Source organism: Vanacampus margaritifer, chromosome 15, assembly GCF_051991255.1.
Source record: "Vanacampus margaritifer isolate UIUO_Vmar chromosome 15, RoL_Vmar_1.0, whole genome shotgun sequence".
In the NCBI taxonomy this organism is placed as follows: Eukaryota; Metazoa; Chordata; class Actinopteri; order Syngnathiformes; family Syngnathidae; genus Vanacampus; species Vanacampus margaritifer.
Genome location: NC_135446.1, coordinates 6,336,503 through 6,355,244, shown reverse-complemented (window position 1 = coordinate 6,355,244; position 18,742 = coordinate 6,336,503). Strand labels below are relative to the sequence as shown.

Here is an 18,742-nt window from a genome sequence, read left to right as displayed (position 1 = left end):
GCCAAGCAATGTCGCGTAAACAACTGTTCGTATTATCACGAATCATTTGAGTTTAGTGTGTCTTGACCACCATTGAACACCTGAGTCTGACTCACCGAACCCCTGGGGTTCGATTGAACCCAAGTTAAGAACCACTGATCTAATCATGTAGCACCAAATTTTACTGATTGTGTTAAAGCAGGTGAATGAGAATTTAAAAAAAAAACAAGCATTGACAGTTGTTTGTAAAAGAAACAATGACATTTATTTATTTTTTCATAGCACTTTGCTTAATAAGTCAGTTGTGCCCGTAGATCACATATAGAACAGTTATAATATAAAAATGGCTTTTAACTTTACACCCAAAGCAACAACGAAATATTTTTAAAATATGTTTGCTAAAAATACTGACAGGGTATTCTTCACGTCATACTGTAGAATAGCTTGTGATTCTGCAAAGAGTACGTAGTCATGTTTGTCTTTTTTTTGTCTTTTTTTGTTGTTGCTGCAATTGATATATTCATTTTGATTTTTCTTCTTCATTATCTTCCAACCACATGTAGTTCTTTTTTTAGGCACTTACCAGGGTACACAAAACAACTTTTTTTCGGTCATAGCACGACGGCCACCTCAGCTTTGCACTTGGTGTAGTCCAACATATTCGCATTTTCCCCCAGTCATAGTTGAAAAAAGAACTACACCGTCATTCTTCTCAAGATACCCATTTTGGAGCAGAATTCCATTAAGCTTAATGTGACATTGTAATCAAACATACCCAGCCGCTTGCCTTAATTTAAAGCCAATTATTTAAATTGCTGCGATACAGAGGATTTGTGGTGACATTAACATAATAGAATATATAACAATATTTCCATGAAAAATCAAGAATTCATTTTAAATAGAAAAGAGGGGTGGGGTATGTTTCATCAAAAGGCTTTACACCATAGTTCACTGTTATTTGTCTAGTCTACTAAATCTCCTTCCCCGGTATAGACAGGTGTTATTACTGTATCGCTAACTCGTCTATGGATGTTGGACAAAGCACAGACGGTATTGCTTGGGACCACACAGACACTTCCACAACTCAGGACAAATTGAACAGTCAGTTACAAGAGAGCTGACCCTCTTTCTCTTCATCCTCCTCATCATCTCATCTGAACCTTCTTTCCACCAGCTGTGTTTCTGTACCAACCGTATTTAAATGTGTCTTCTGGCAGTAAATGCCCTATCCGGTCGATATATGCTTTGCTTGATGTCGCAGTTACAAAGCCAGCCCATCAGATGAGGTTTATTTAAACTGGGAGGGCAGCTATTTGGAGTTGACGCTGTTCCATCCCAGTCCAAAGGTAGTCTTGCCAGAGTATCTGAGCTGGGGCTCAGCAATGGGTTTGCCTTTTAAACAATATGACATAGTTGTCCACCCCTGCCTGTAGTCGAGTCCAATCGGTGTTCCTTAAAAGGCATTGTCAGACACGTGTATGACCGTGGCTTTCACTTCCACACCGCTCGGCAGCGCCCTACCCGAAAACCAAAGCTTGGTAAAGAAAGGAGGGCGGCCATCAGCAGCTTCCACTGGTAACAGCAAAGCTTTGGAGTCGCATTTTCTTAAATCCCCATTAAGTTGGTGGATCCTCAGAGACACATAAATAAGCAGACAGCCCACTGAAATCCCAGCCAGGAGCACACCAAAGGATGTGATTAGTGCTGTGTCCCATTTTTCTGCGTCCTTGGCTGTGAGCGCTAATCCCTTGGTGGTGACATTGACACATTTGGTGTCGTGCTTGTAGTGGATGCTGCGGACGTCCACGCAGACTATATACTGAGTGGCAGGGCTGAGACGGGTAAGGTTGTAGATTTGGACGTCAGCGGGCACCCTGGTGGAAAATGAAGCGGCAGGATGGTGAGCGTTTGATAGGGTGTACCACTTAATGCTGGGAGCCAGAGTGCCTGGGCTTGCCTTCCACCAAACCAGGATGGTGTTCGTCTCCACTGACTTGACCTTGACGTCGAGAGAACCGTTTGCGGGTTGGGGGAAATATCCATTCACCTCAACTGAAACAGATTTAAGATCAGCGCCGACAAGGTTGTGGGCAACACAAGTGTAAGGACCAGCTTCTTTTTCAGTGATGTCGTAGATGTCAAAGGTTCCCTCTGGGTGCATGTAGAACTTATCGGACACCGTGTTGGGCATCACTTTGTTCCCGGACGGAGTGATCCAGTAGATCTCCGGCTCTGGTTCAGCAAAGGCCCGGCAATGGAGCGACACAGAGCTCCTGCTGCGTACTTTGATATGCCCGGGCATGCTTTCGGGAGATATGAGTGGCAGACAAATCTCCATCATCTCCCTGAAGTGCACCTGTCGGACATGCTGGCCCTCGTACTCGGGAGGCTCGACACAGTACAGTGAGTCGGGCTCCATGAAGCGAATGTTGGTCTTGTTCATGTTCATCCAGCGCACCACACAGTCACAGCGAATGGGGTTGCTGTGCATGCTAACCTCTCTGAGATTTGGGAGTGACTCGACCGTAATTCTGTGAAGGGCACTGAGTGCATTGCCATTTAGCATTAGAGTTTCCAGTCGTGGCAGTTTGTAGAAAGCGTTGGGGTGGATGTAGGAGAGTTTAGGGTTGTTGGTGGCTTCTATTTTAGTCAGCTCGGGCAGATTATTGAGGGCAAAGCTGTCGATGGAAACGAGCTCTGGCATGCTATTAATCCCTAGCTCTTTTAAATGGAGCATGTCCACAAAATCCCCTCGCTGTATTCTCGCAATTGGGTTTTTATTCAGATCCAAAAACTTCAGGTTTTTTGCATTTCTCAGGGCAGAATGCGGCACCTCGGGGAAAGTATTATCGTAGAAGGAGATGCTTTCTAAGTTATCAAGGCCGGCCAAAGCTTTGTCAGGGAGCTGAGACAGATTCATTCTAGTGAGGACAAGACTGCGCAGGCTGCTGAGAGGTTTGAAATTCATCTCATCGATAGAAAGCACGGGATTCTCACCAATCATTAGAATCTCCAGGTTCGGCATAGGTTCGAACCACTCTTTGTGAATGTCTTTCAGCTTGTTGGAGTTGAGGTGCAGCCGTAAAAGCTTGCTCAGACCCTGGAAAGCCATTTTAGAAATGGAGGAAATGAGGTTGTGGTTAAGATAGAGCTCTTGCAAATTTGCCACCTCCACCAGACATTGGTCAGGCAGCTCTTGTATTCGGTTCTCCTCCATATGTAGGGACAGAAGCTGAGGCAGAATCCCAAGATGGACGTCGTTCATGGATGAGATGTTGTTTTGCGATAAATCAATCTCTGTGATGTTGGCCAGGTAATCCAAGGGTTTGTCTATTTTTGCAACATTATTTGTTTGCAGCAACAGTACTTGTGTGCCCACGGGTAGTTTCTCTGGCAGGTTAAACAGTCCCAAATCATTACAGTCAACAGTCTGTGCCTCCATGTATACAGAACTGGGAGAGAACCAGGGTCTGTTCTCGCATACGCAGAGTTTGGGGCAGTCTGGCCTTTGGTCAGTGGCCACAACAAAAGAGGCCATGGCCAAGCCGACAAAGAGACGATCCACGAATGACACGTCCTTCATATTGGTCTCCAGTCGGAAATTGGTCCTCGTAAATTATGTATTCTCGGCTGTTCACGAGTGATGAATAATTTGTTGCATCTGCTGAGGTGAATGACTCACCAGCCCCGTCACCTCCACATTCCACTGCAGCAGGGCAACTAATTCCCAAAAGACTCACTTTGTTGTTGTTGTTGTTGTTGTCTTGCTGTGCAATTGCCCTTGGAGGCAATTACTAATCACTCAAAGTCAGGGTGCAGGGCCAAGACTGCAGTCAGGTAGACCAGAGGACTTGGGAGGAATGTGGTGACTTATACTTAACACATTCACAGGCATCCATCAAATCTCTCCTTCCCTTTAGAAAGACAGATGTCCTCGCTGATTGTCATCCACAGCCCAGTCCATTCCAACCTATAAGAGACAAACAAGCCATGAATCTCGGCAGTATAATAACATGTAACAGCAAAGCATTTGGACATGTTGGCATTTATTATAGGCAGAGTGATATATGTTGACATTTAGTCACACTTACTTTTATACAGAGCCGTGGTTTTAAAAATGCTTGACCTTCTGGGCACAAGCTCTTTCAAAATGGCATTTGTTCTTATGCCTATTCAGCCTATTATTGGTTAAAACAGAGGCTTTATTAGAATTCCTAACTGGCAGACATCCTGTAGCTTAAGTATTAGCCACATGGCAAGCTCCTTCAGATCTCTGGAATATGTCAGTCACCATAGCAACAAGTCGACAGGCAGCCAATGAAACTGCAAACTTGACCCAGGTACCGTTTGTACGAGGTTGTTTGACGACGAAAACAATGCACATTCTGTAATGAGCATAATTAATGTTTGTGCAATTATCAGGTTGGACCGCTAATGGGATTGTACAGCTAAAATGAATATGGTGATACTTTTCATTTGTGACAATAAAGACATGGAAAGTACTGTAAACACTAACTGAGCACATGCACACGCCCTGAGGTGGCGGAACATAAATAATTATTCTATGATTGTGGGTATGTTTGTATATTCTAATAAGTGTTATCCTGCCAAAGAAAGAGCACATGTAAATTTTAGTTGATTTTAGTTTAAATTGACACACTGACATTATCCTACTACCACTAATCATAACTAAATGGTCAATAAATCAGTTAATCCCACCATGTTCTCAATTCTAATAGAATGAAATGATTTTGTCTACTTGTTATTAAAATAATCATGTATAAAAATAGTAATCCCCTCTGAATTATGTCTTTTCGTCTCATGTTTCTGTGAGCATAACATTATGACCTCCTACCATTGCTATGGCTCAGGCTTGAATTTGTACCGTGACATTTGTAAATGCCTCTTAATGAAGAGATAGGTTTTGATGGTGCTTGTGATATTTCGGGCCTGTGAGAGCAGATAAAATGAGGATGAAGTGTGACGATGGCTGGAAAGCGAGAACAAGAAAAGAGAAATGGTTTCATTTCATCACAGTCGCTGTTTCCACCTCAGTGGCCACAAGGGAGACGCAGGGAATAAAATACAGAACAATGAAAATATATAAATAAATAGCCACGAACGCTGCAGAATAGCTGCAGTTTGCTTTGCCGGCAAAGCCACTCCAGGGGTTCATTTCTCAACCTTTGCTCCAGCTTTGACTGGAGACTGACTGAGAAATGGAAGAGATGAGAATGAGCCAGTGGATGGAGCAAGGGGAGTTGAAGTGTTTTTCTAAAGCAACACGGCACTTTAATAAGCTGCAACATCCAAAGCATTCTGATAAAACAGGCTGAGCTTCATTGTGGACATGGACTACTTACTGATCCTCACCCAGGACAAACCGGCCAGTGGGAGCAATGCCTCACTTGTATTTTGTGACGGTTTGAGAATCGGCAATCGTTACCCTTTTTTGTTTAACGTTCAGCGTTATCTCGCCCGCATTGATTAAATGTAGGGCGGGATTAGGATGGCTTAACTAACAATTTACTAGCCGGTGTATCTTGAAAACACAATTTATTCTCCATAAATGGGAATACTTAATGATAATCGACAACATGTTTAGATTTGAACATGACAAACATTACTTCCAAACTCAATCTTGAATCGAGCAAAAGTTACCATATTGACGTATTTAACATTTGCCTGAAAGTACGCATAGGCCTATAATGTTTTAAAACATTTTAAAATGATTGATCTGTTTAGTTGTGGCGCAACGATAACTAATTTGAATCAGAAAATTGTTTTTTAACAGAACCAAATTGAATCGCTGCACTTTGAAATGCACTGTAATGAAAAGTGCTTTTGGCATAGAAACTGACTATATTGGTCCCCATCTGGTGTGCATTATTGGTTCAATGTTTAAAAGGAACCACGACTAATGACAAGTTGGCTCTATATGATTGATTTGGTTATTACTAAACTATGAGATTCATTAAAAAAATTTAAAAAAAATCCAGTTTAATAAATTTTGTAGAAACTTTATTCGGATCGCATTGTTAGGCGAGCAGTGGAACGCGTGTGAAGAAAGCAAGGTAAGCTTTGTAGCGTTCCTATGCGAGTCACCCTCCCCCACGCCGCGCTCTTGTCATTCACCAGATGCATTCAGGAATTTTGATCGTCCCTTTAGGAACGCTACGGAGGCTTACCCCGCTTTCTTTATACCCGTTAATTACTCGGCAGAAAACCAGCCGCCATTCTACGTCTATGCGTTGTGAGGTAAATAATATAGGTGACATATGTACAAATAAAATTTCTACAAAATGCAATAAACTGGAAATTATTTTTGAAAAATGAATCTCATAGTTATGTTAGTAACAACCAAATAAATAATATAGAGCAAACTTGTTACAGTCAGGGTTCCTTTTAAGGGTTGTTAAAAAGAATGTTTTATTTCATTAATGTAGTTTTCGTATTACTGTAACTTACTGTACATCTTACAAATAAATGTTATTCAGAAGCAGTAAATTGCTATTGTGTGCCTGCATCATGTAATGGAGGCCACGCACCAGGGATGACGTGACTATGGGGTCCACAAACCTCCTGTACTAACCTATTAGTAAAAGGTCCAGTCAAGCGACCCTGCGGCAACCCACCCTCTCTCAACAGTTCCCCACAGAGCCCCTGCTGCTGTAAAGCACTAATTTCCCACAAAGCTCCGCTCACTAGTACTTTTAATTGGCAGAAACGAAGGGAGAGCGTCGAGATCTGGATAGAGGCCAAGAAGAGCAGTTTGACATGACATCGGTGATGGTGTGTTGACCGCTATGAACTCAACAGAATGCAGTCAATGCGGCTGCACAATTAGGGGAAGACTGAGTTTAATGCAAGGGAAGTGCTTGCTGTTTTATTGGAGCTCAAGGGGGAAGAGCTAGCTTGGATGCTGTTGGACCAAGAGAGATGTGTAAATGTTGGCGGTGCAAATACAAGATCGATGTGTGTAAATTGTTACAGGAATGTCTTTGAAATCTTTGACTGTGAGTTACATAATCAACAGTTGGTAGTTATCGGCTAAAAGTCTTGAAACTGCTTGACACACATCAGGCTTTGACATTTGCACGGGAGCCAATAGAGGTGCTTTATAGGTCAGTCTAAGGTGTTCAGTCATGGAGCTAACACAAGCTCCCAGGTGTCAAAAGATGAACAGGAAGGGAATCATTTATGCGGCACGTATCGGAGTCCCTGCGGTGGGCATTTTGTGTTTGTGTTGTGTGTGTCTATTTTTTTTTTAATGGTACCTAGGCACATGTTTTATATGAGGATTGGATTTCTTGACATATTTGCCCAAATTACACCATTTATAGATCATTTGCGCGCCCATTTGCAGTTCTGTCAGGCTAATCATGATAAACCTGAATTTGGATGAGTTCTCATCACAGTTCAAGGTGAAAAGCTTTTTCATTCAGCTCTTGGCAGCGCCTCACACTTACTTTCCCACCGGGCCACCTCCATTATGCGCTGAGGCTGTTCTGGACAGTAATGGCACAAATACAGTTTGATTGGAGACCAGTGAGATATGACCACTTTAAATTAATGAGTGTTCACACCAGGGGCACAAAGCGTTGGTCCGGGTGGCTCTGCGGCACTAATTCAGGCCTGCTGGCTGACTCAAGTCGGCCGTGTCGCCCAACGACCGGGCAGAACTGTTTGTTTTATGCTGTTTATTGAAAAGGGGTATAAATCTTCCCTCTGGCTTCATGTGGCTTGGATGGGATTTAGTGGAGCAAGGACATAAAGATGATTGCTTTGCTGCAGGTTGAGTATTCATCTGTGCCTCGTGTGGTTACAGGGTGACCTACAGTTTTTGTAAAAAAAATAAAAAATAAAAAAAATACATTACTTGCAGAAAATATGCTTGGTGTGGGGCTGTGGCACAAACTAGAGAGAATGTATCAAACTTCACCTTTGGAAACCCTCCACGTCGGTTTTCGTGGTGAACATTTTGGCCCACGGGGAGGTGATTACAAGGCCTGGATGGTCTAAGTGGTAACAAGGCGGTGCTACCTCAGCTGAGAGGCGGTAAAAGTATTTGGAAGACATAAAGGTCAGATGTATGTGAGAAGTAGGGCAGTCAAATTACCTCGGCGTCCATTGATAATGGACCTGAGTTCAGTCCTTTGCTTCACATTCCAAATGTGTGGTCTTACATTTGATTTTTCCTCTGTTTGCACACCCCTCTATCTACTCTTTTATTATTATTATTATTACATCTCTCTTGAACTAGAACAGAATTAGCCATTTTGTTGATCTCCCTTCCCAAACCAGCTTTAACACTATCTACTTACATACCAATAAAAGCTTTTGATGTCTGCACACAGTATTAGTAGTAGTATTTTCTGCTTGCGTCTGCAGTGGAAAGACTCACAAACTGCGCAGGTCAAGCTCAATTTGGACCATCTGGATCTGTTTCTCAGACTAACCTGCCATCAAGTGCACTGACTGTAAATCTGTGTACATGGAGGCATGGAATCAAGAGGTAGAACAGGCCATCTAGTCAACAAGTCCTCCATCAATAATGCCCATATTGGTCATTTTACCATGCACCAAAATACGACATATTACATATTGTAGCGACCTCTATCGGCCATGTTGTATCAGCCATGTTAAATAGCGAAAAAATAGCAATGGGAATCAAACCCGAGTCATCTGGTCGGAAGATGATTGTTTATCGTACTGAGCTAACAGGCCGGTAAGGATCTTAGTGGGGGGGTTTTAGCGTTGACGTATGTCAATTTTCTGTCACGGATTCATGGTTGGGGTTAGGATGACACTTTCAGTGAGGTTGTACAGTACACGTTACATCTTTACATGGGGCACTAAGGTTGAGCTCAGGAAAAGGCACCGTGATTTGCAGACCCAAAACATGTAGTCAACACTAAGAAAACCTATAGTCAACACTAAAACTATCACTGGCCAAATAGCTCAGTCAGAGAAACACTAATCTTCCAATCAGACGGACCGGGTTTGATTCTCGTTTTTGTTCGTTTGAACTATTTAACATGGCCGATAAACGTCGCTTAACTAAAACATCTAACACTTGGTCGTAATTTGACACCTTTCAAAACAACCAATGTGGTTGTATTTATTGGAGGACTGTCTCCATTTAACCCTGGAGAACCCACGGGGTCAAATTTGGCCCCTATAAATTCTGCTACTCAAATAACAAATACTTTTTTTTTTTTTTTTTTTTACAAATTTGTGAGAGAGTGCCACTTCTGACCCCTGCATGGGGCCATCTAGTGGATGAATATTGCACCTACATGAGCCAGAGTGGTGGTGACAAGATGGCTGGCAACATGCTGTTTTGTTGAGCTGGAAATCAATCCAAACAAAACCATCTTCTCAGCAAACCATCAGATGGTAAAATTGTTTTTTTTTTTGTTAATCTATTTCATATAATGTTGCAGAATGCCTTGGAGTGTGTTTTATATATTTTTTTTTTGATAAATTAGCAACTCTGAGCTAAAAAAAAATTTGAAAAAAGATATATTTTGGTGTTCAGTGAACTTATAGCAGTCATTTAATGTATAATTCATAATTTTACAAAGAAGAAAAGGGTTCTTGGGTTCTCCAGGGCTAGTAATTGGTAGTATGACGTCCCCAAGATACGATAGAGATCCTTGAAGAAAACAATTCTCCTTATCACGCTCCTCCATGAGCAGCATATAGGACCTTGCGTGACAGCCTCCACCGTCGCAGTATAAATGTGTGGGTGAATGCATGAATATGAATTTGCTGTAAAGTGCTTTCTGTCACTGGGAGACTAAAAGTGCACTTTATTATTCCCAGTCAATTTTAATTTCTTATTTCAAACTAATGCATTACGTAAGTGTACGAAAGTATGCGTTGACGTGGGTAGCGTTCCAGTTATAAGTGTGGACTGGTGTTTGCCTGCTTCTCTGGTATCTTTCAGCCATTACTGTTCTTAGAAGAAGATTAGAATGATTTGTTTTGAGAGATTATGTTTGTACCAAATATCCCACTCAGTTTGGGATGTAATACAAATCTTAACATGGATCTCCGGACAGTTCCTCCAACATGTGTTAACTGTGAGGAAACAGCATGGTTTGATGCTTTACAAGCTCTCCTGTAAGTACTGATGAGGTTGTTGCTCTCAGAAATGTTAGTGCCCAACTGTGAGAAGCCATAATGGATCCTAGCTAGTGTACATGTGAAGAGAATTAGTTTGAGGTGGATTCATCCTGACAATTCCGGATGATGGCAGGATAAAGATGGAGAATAATGAAAAAACTTCTGGTAAGAATCTTCTTTGGTTTGGTTTTATTTGGAATACAAAGCTGTGTCTTATAAATCCAAAATGATCCAAAGATTGAACCTGAACTTAGAACCCAGAACCTCTGATCATCAATTTCTCTTTGTTGTTCACCAGAATCAAGAAACCAAGAGACTTAGTTATCTGTGTCACAAACTTATAACCTACAAATGTTGACCATTGCCTGACTTTCATGAGCTCAAACCTAAACAATCCTGGTGCCATATTGTCCAGCACAAGTTTACTGAAAGGCCAGCTATGCAAAGCATTTTTTTTACAAAGATCAGCTACAGCTTTAAATGTAGTTAAAGGATGGACAGTACAATATTAAATTAGTAGACGCCACACATGTAACACTGGCTTGACATGACCAAGTCACTTCCGATACTCTGGTTAAGTCCTCGATTGGGTGGGCACCGCTGCAAGGCTTTACTGTCACTCCCTTTGCCCTTCACCTCATTGATTTACTATTATACGTTCACAAAAGTAAGAAGGAAGTTCATTAAAGACAACCTTCTTTGCAGCATGTATGCATAATGAAGCAACCTGTATGCTTCTGTGTTCATGTTGCACCGGTTGGACGCTTTTCCTCCTTGCATCTGAGCGTGCACGGCCACGGCCATTGGCCAGTTGGTCGTTAATGCAAAATCGATGTTCCAAATTAACCACAGGACCCCGTCTCTGTTTTTTTCATCCCTTCCCTGGACACGGCTTGCCCTTGGGCTCAAAGTGGGTGAGCACACATGCAACCTTATCAAGCGCTCGTACACCATGCATTAATGACGGCGCACAGCTGACGTGTCCTCACAGTGTAAAACTCACACAATGCGGAAGCAATAACACTGGGTAAGAGCATTGTTGGGTTTTTTTTTAATTCACATTGTGTTGCATCTATTAGACTTAAAGCAAGGTATCCACCTTAAGGGTGCTACCGATAAGGTCACTGGCGTAGCGAGCAGTCCAACAATCATTTGTACGGCAGCATAATCGCACTCACTCTTGACAAAAATCTGCATAATGTCCCATGTATTGCTGCTGGCCAGAATGACGAGAGGGAGAAGGAGGAGGAGAAGGAGGGAGGGAAATGGCGCCGCTGGCGTATGTATCCCTCAAAGTCAGAGCCAAATTGAATCTGCAGGTGCAAATGTGGCATGTGTGCTGCCTCAGAGATGCGCAGCTATCTATATTCATATGAATAATATATGGCAGGTCAAGAGGCCATAGGGGGAAGTTCTCACCGCAGACAGAATTATACGCCATGGAAACGCATTTATGGCAAGCTCGGACCTCTTTGTTATGGCTTGATGTGCTCTCAAATTTAGCCTCACCTGAAACACACCAATGTGGCATGTACTGTATACGTGTTCACATGCACAAGATGGTATATGAAAAAATTACCATCATTGATTCATCAGGGCCGAGGGGCTATTTGTAGCAGTCAGAATGCACAACAGATGGACCGCGCAGCTGAAGCCCTTAGATGTCATCCCGGTTGTCTTCCCATGTTTGTCGTATGTTTTTTATATATTAACTTAAAGTGCCTTTAAAGGCACTAGTGTTTTTAACGCTTGATTAGCGTCAGCCTCTACTGAAGGGAATTCCAGTCACGACACAGCAGAAACGTCCACGTCAAAATTACCCCATAGAAATGCACTGTACTACACTGGAACGAAAACACACAATGTTTAAGGGGCAGAATGTTAGCGTGGAGGAGCCATTTGGACTGTGTTGCACAACCGCTGTTTCCCTGCTTTGGAAAGAACGCACTCGGTTAGCCTTTAGCAACGAGCTAGGTCCATGGGCACTCTCAAACCCTGTGAGAACCAAGAGCCGAATGGACACCGTCTTGTCAGTTGGAGTGGCCCCAAGCCACTTGATCTTTAAATGTGAAGCATGCTTTACCCAGCAACTCCACAAAATAGCTCATAAGTGTAACACATAGTCGTGCTTTTGGTTCGCTTAAAGCAGAGCGCCAGCGACTCTGGCTTATAGTAAAGCGGTCACTTTACAATCAATGCGCATCCAGGAATTTGACAAAATAAAAGCGTACAGCGTCGTGAAAAGGAGTCACTGTAACACAAATTAGTAGCAATCAATTAAATAACAACGCAAATATTTGTGGTAACTGGGGTCAAGTGATTTACAGTTTTGAAATGTGCAGAATTTCACAAGTTACTTCATTATCAAAATTAGTCAGCTCTTAATATGAAAAAAAAAATGCACGCAATTATGCCATGTAGTGACAATACAAATCCATGTCACACTCATTTTTTTTTTTACAGTACAGTGCCTATTTTAAAGTTAAATGTTTTAAATAAATTATGAAATTACGGAATAGACAAAAAAAAATGCAACCAAATTTTTACTAGGTTAACATTTCTTTTTCCCACTTTAATGTTAACAAAAGCGGCAGAGTGGTTGACTGGTTAGCACGTCCGCCTCCCAGTACAGAGGACGCGAGATCGAGTCTCGGCTTCGGCCTTCCTGGGTGGAGTTTGCATGTTTTTTTCGGGTACTCCGGTTTCCTCCCACATTTCCAAAGACATGCATGGCAGGTTTATTGAACACTCCAAATTGTCCATAGGTGTGATTGTGAGTGTGGATGGTTGTTCGTCTCTGTGTGCCCTGCGATTGGCTGCCAGCCAGTTCAGGGTGTACCCGAAGCCAGCTGGGATAGGCTCCAGTGCCCCCCACGACCCTTGTGACGACAAGCGGTTAAGAAAATGGATGGATGGATGTTAACAAGAGTATGAAAAAATAAGTGAAATGTTAATTGAGACATGGAATGTGCAATTAATCGTGAGTTCATTATTGAAGTCATACGATTAAAAATTGTAATCGACTGACACCTATATATATATATATATATATATATATATATATATATATATATATATATATATATATATATATATTAGAGGTGTGCATTGCTCCAATAAAAGGTTTGATATGTTATGATATGATACCATACGGTTTGATTCCGTTTCAGTTGGATTATGATTGGATTCGATATAGTCCATCGCAGCTCGAGTGGATGTGTTGCATTGAGATTACATAATATCTCTCTGATTTAATACATATTTTGATATATTTTAAAGTGGAACGGTTCGATTTTCCGACTATTTTTTTTGTTACACCCCAAATGTATGCAAAAAAGTTATTTAGCATTTGACATGTCCGTAAATACTCTTGCGCATTTAAGCCCGTATCTGAATGAGAGGTGAACGTTTGCAAAAATAGATTTCTTGTCAGCGTCGACATTTTGTCAAGGTCTAAGCGTTCTCTAGACGTTCGCCAGACGTTCGCCAGACGTTCGCCAGACGTTCCCCAACAGTTGTAATATTTGTTTGTGTCTGGTGAACATTTAGAGAATGTTTAGCAATTGTTGCAAACTTGAACGAACCCTGATTAGAAATCAAAATTTGCTCATTTCGCAAAATTCACCCCTCAGTGGACTATGATCTTAAAGTTTGTTTCTGATTGGCCAACGTCACAATTCCATATGAATGTAACAATTATCGTACATCTTTGTGATTACGCACATTGCATGTTCCATTACCGCCATGATGATATTGTTGTTGATATATTGTGCAGCCATACAAGACATTGTACCGCTCCAAGATGCAAAAATAAATTGCAAATGTCATGTAATACAAAAGCGGTATCAAATGTCATCGTGACCTTTTAGATGTGGCCTCACAAAAGCCACCGTGACAAATCCTTTCATATGTTCTTTGTTCTTTTAGATGCAGCCCGTCGAATGCAACTCCAACAAGTACAAACCCACCCCCTCCATCTTCCTGTTGCCCTCTGTTTGTGCTTATTCCATTTTAACATGTACCTCTGCCTGTTTGGGAACAGGATGCTATCAGAGAGCCGACGTTCGGCTGTGCCAGCTGATCCCCCGCAGCCGTGTTGCGAATATGTTTACATGCATTTTGCCCAACGCAAGATCCTGCGGCATCTTGTTACCGTCACCTCGCAAAACGTAGGAGATGCCCTGAGATGAATTTGGTTTTGAGCTCAACCCCCTCGCCCACATGTCCGTCACCTTCCTGAGACCCGCTGCCCTCTACTTACAAAGAAACGCATAATGTGGAAAACCCACGCCGTGTGAACCACGCGCTCCAAGCCTCCACAAGGCCACTGCGGGCACAATATCTTTTCCAGCACATACACAAACTTGCTCACCTTATTGCTCAGAGATCAATAGGCAATTCCCCGAGCCGCTCACGTTAAGCATATGACTTGTTGTGGACATGTAATATTGATTTGTTTTGGAGCAAATGTGCCCAAAATAATGAAGCTGGCCATTAGTGCTGTGCTTCGCTGTTTTGTTTTGTCCCGCTGCCAAGGAGAAACAATACATTTAATAATCGTAAACTCCTTGTCGGACTTTACTGCTTGCCCTGAAGGGTCATTTTACTCTTAGCAAGCATACAAAAGAAACTGGGTGGAGATTTCCTCTAAATCTGGCTGGTGATGGTCTGTTCCTTTCCTATGAGCTTTTTGGGTGGGATTTTGGCCAGTGAAGACCTAAATGCATTCCTGCCACCATCCCAGCATGCAGGGACACCCGTGCATTCACACAAGCATTGTACTTTGAAATGTGCACCAGCACATCATCCACTGGATGGCTTACATTTTGGACCAAGAGGGCTCGAGAAGGGCTAGATGAACGCCCTATTGGTTTGGAGATGACTAACCCCCCCTCTGCCCCTCTCTCTCTCTAGCCAGATGCCTGGTGTGTGGGTGTGCACGAACACGCACATTCGGCGACGATGCTGAGGGAGCTCACAGATGCCTCACAGTGGCTGCTTTAATTACGCATTGGATGCACTGTGCCCATACAGCCGCGCTACAAAGGCAGCCGAATCGCTTACAGGAAGGAGTGTGTGCATGTCCCGAGAAAGGACAGGAGGGGAAGGGGGTCAAAACAAAGGCTGCATGTGAAGATGAGTGAAGTGGGAGAGAAGAAGAGTGGAGGTGATAGCCATTGGCCACCATTCCGTGGATTTCTTCGAAACGTGTCTGGAGCGTGTGATCGAACCGGGGACATCCGAGTGCGCGCCCCTCGCTGCTCGCTTCCACACTTTGCACCATCCAGCAAGCCTCTTGCATGTTAACGCGACGATCACGCATGTGCTCGCATAGCGCGCATTCGGCATAGTTGCGCAAAAAAGCGCACAACCCTGGCCAAACTGTCGTCATCATCTTCAGCGTGTTTTAGAAGCCGCTTTTTTTTCTTTTTTCTTTTTTGCAGTAAAATGGCTGAAAACACACATGAATCATTGAATACATCCTGTTTTTAATTAACTTGCAATGTGCAGATTAACAATCCAACATTGAATCCAACGCAAAAAGAAGGCATGTGCACTATAGGAGCGTACATACAAGTCAACTTACCGTTTTTAACATTGCAGTCCTCGAAGCAGCGATTGTCGACTATATTCCCGTCAAGTGCGCCGTTCCGGTGACGAGACGCCAGTCAACAATGTTTGATGCTTTTTTTTTTTCTCAGACCTTTTCTGCTCCTCGCCGCCGAACACGAAAAAAAAATGTGGAAAAGTCCAAGTGTGCGGAAACACAAAGAGGGCTCACGCGTGTCCTTCCCTCGGCGTCCTCAGAGAGGCTGACGGAGGCAGCATCCCTCTCCCCGTCGACTGAGTGTCAGGCGGACGGAGTCGACGCGCCGCCGCCTCCTCACCGGTCATTAGTGTATGAGACATAGCCCCACTCCCTCCGCTGGAGTCAGCCAATCGCGTCAGAGGAGCTCGCTGCATCCTTTCTCTGATTGGTGGAAGCGGGCTGTCGGTTATGCGGTCCAACAGTCGCTGGTTCTCGTCTGTTGGAGGGGGAAAACGCTGCAAAAAGTGCTCATCAATATTTTGAGTGAAATATTGAATTGAGCTTTGACAGATTGTAAGCATGTGCAAATAAGAGTGTTAAAACTTCACGGTTATATTTTGGGGAATTTATTTTAACTCCTTTTTAGTGTAATTTTAGAATACAGTTGTGTTATTTATATTTAGCTGGGACCAATAGAACACTTTTGAAGTATTAATTTGGTTAAGATATATATAATTGCATTTAGAGCTGTCAAAATTAATCGATTAATCAAATTAATCCACAACTATTTTAATAACCGAGTAATTGTTTGGAGCCATTTTTTTTATTTCAAATTGTCCAAATCCTCTGATTTCAACATATCAACAGTAATTGTTCATTGATTTTTGTAGTCCTTCATTAAACTGAGACTGATTATCTTCTGTGTTTAATCAAATAAGACATTTGCAAACATCTGTTTTTACTTTGGAAAACAATGACAAAACCGGTAACATGGTACAACATCAATCCCCCGTTTTTTTAAATCACTATACAAATACCAAGTACGAAATAAACACCAATCACTGGTTAATAAACAGTAATCAGTGACAAAATGATTTTATAATACACTTTAATACAAAATTAAAATTAATCTGAATAGTGAAATGGATGGACGAATCGATTCTAAAAATATTTGAAAAGTGACAGCACTAAAAGTATTACAGAAAACTTAACTCAGTGAACGCAAATTTATCTACTTCCTGTATCAGCCTATAACCTTTTTTTTTACATGTGCAGCCAAATTTAGAGGAGTCACTGGCGTGAATATGGACGACCACAGACTATAATCGTACTTTCAGTCTTGCTTGCTTGATGCTTGTTGGAAAAGTCAAAAGTAATTTGCGCAATTTGCAACTATGCAAGTTAAAACTCGACCATGCAAGGTGAAGGCCGTATATCACCAATTCCAAGAAACGCTGTCGGCTTTTCTGGCCCAATAACATCTGAGATGAACTAAATGGAAAAGTGTGCTACGGTCTGACGAGTCCTCATTTCAAAATGTTTTGCGCAATCATACGTTATGCCCTCGGAGCCAAAGAGGAAACGGATGGTCCAAATTAGTGTCTTCTGTTGCCTGTTGCAGCTTTTTTTTTGTTTCAACTGCCATTAATCTGGTCCAGCCTCCCCAAAAACAAACAAACCCTATTTGTAAAGTATTTTTAATGAGGAAAAATAGTACAGTAATGACATAGTTGTATAGAATTGCACAATGCCTATTGTGCTGCTCATTCTGTGTCTATTGTGAATCTCCGAGTTTTGCAATTTAAAAGTAAAATTAAAGTAAGGCTATATTTTGACAGACCCCCATTCATTTTTTGAGCCAAGTCTATTCAAGACGGACCGTGTGAGAAGAAGTGGACATTTTTTGCAGCGTGCAGGAGAAGGCACAGCAAGGCGAGAAAATAGATATCTGTACCTATTAGCTCCAGAGCTCCCCACTCAGATCCCAGGAGGCTTTCTAACACAATGTTCTACAAACTGGTGATGCTGGAGGTCGGTCAGGGTTAGCCGCAGCCTTTCGGCAAGACAGAGACATCACTCATTTGTCAGTCCGCACAGTTCTGATCCAAAAGTAGTTCTGCTGCAGGCTGGCTCGTGTCTTGTGCAATCTATTCAAGTCATAATGTGCTTATAATGCGATATGATGTCACAGCTTTTGTTTTTGTCATTCATCATTTTTAACTCTTGTAAATCTTTTGCCTCCCTTTGCATTATGATATGACGGCTACATGTAAAAGCGTGGATCACAGTTAAGAGTCATTCAATGGTAACTTCTCCAAATTAATGAGTAAGATTTGCCTGTTATTTCATACAGTGTGATGACGAAGCAATTTACTGTGCAACAGCAACTGTCTGTGAGTCACTCTTATTATTCTACTGGAGGTGAGGAGGCTTTGCTAACGAGCTGACAGGCGACCTGACAGCATGACACATTTATTGTTTCCTGCTACATGCTTGTGTACAGGTTATAAATAGACGACATTCAGTCTCCAGGAACACTCTGTAGTTGATTATTGCCAGCTTTACTAACGGTAGCGTCTGTTATTTATTGTGTTGCATTTGTAATTACTTGTGATAATTTGGATTTATGGGGTACACCGACACAATATAATGGAAGCGCTGCATCAAATATTCTTCCTTTACAAAGAAAAAGAAACTGAAACCAGATCTGACATGGTAACTTCTTGGAAACCCACAATTTAGAGGGGGGAGCCCATTGGTCTATCTTCAATGTAGACAGTGGACTGAACCAATCAGAATATATTATAAGCAGGCTGTAATGTTTGAAGCCATAAAGGTAACAATAGTTAGTCTCCATTCCCTGTCTTGATTGATGAGTATTCCCAACTAATATTGATACTAATCAATCACAGTTGCTCGTTTTAGAAACTATGAATGTTGATTTCGTTCAAGGTTGCAGCGTTGCCTAAACGTTCTCTAAACAGTCTTAATGGTTTTTCTTGTTGCAAGGAACTTTTGAACATATTTAGAAAACGACCAAGAATTTGAACGACGGTGGCCCCAAAGTGCAGAACGCTAAACAAAAAAGTGAGCACGACTGCA

General features: G+C 42.1%; 1 protein-coding gene across 1 annotated transcript; it reads right to left on the bottom strand.

The window, feature by feature from the left end:
* Positions 1-218: 218 nt before the first annotated feature.
* On the bottom strand, positions 219-15,985 carry lrrn3b (leucine rich repeat neuronal 3b). Its single transcript, XM_077545279.1, has 2 exons — positions 15,698-15,985; positions 219-3,949 (listed from the first exon to the last, which is right to left on the bottom strand). The coding sequence occupies exon 2, from the start codon at positions 3,560-3,562 to the stop codon at positions 1,433-1,435; it is 2,130 nt and encodes a 709-aa protein (XP_077401405.1). The 5' UTR covers positions 3,563-3,949; positions 15,698-15,985; the 3' UTR covers positions 219-1,432.
* Between the last annotated feature and the right edge of the window lie 2,757 nt (positions 15,986-18,742).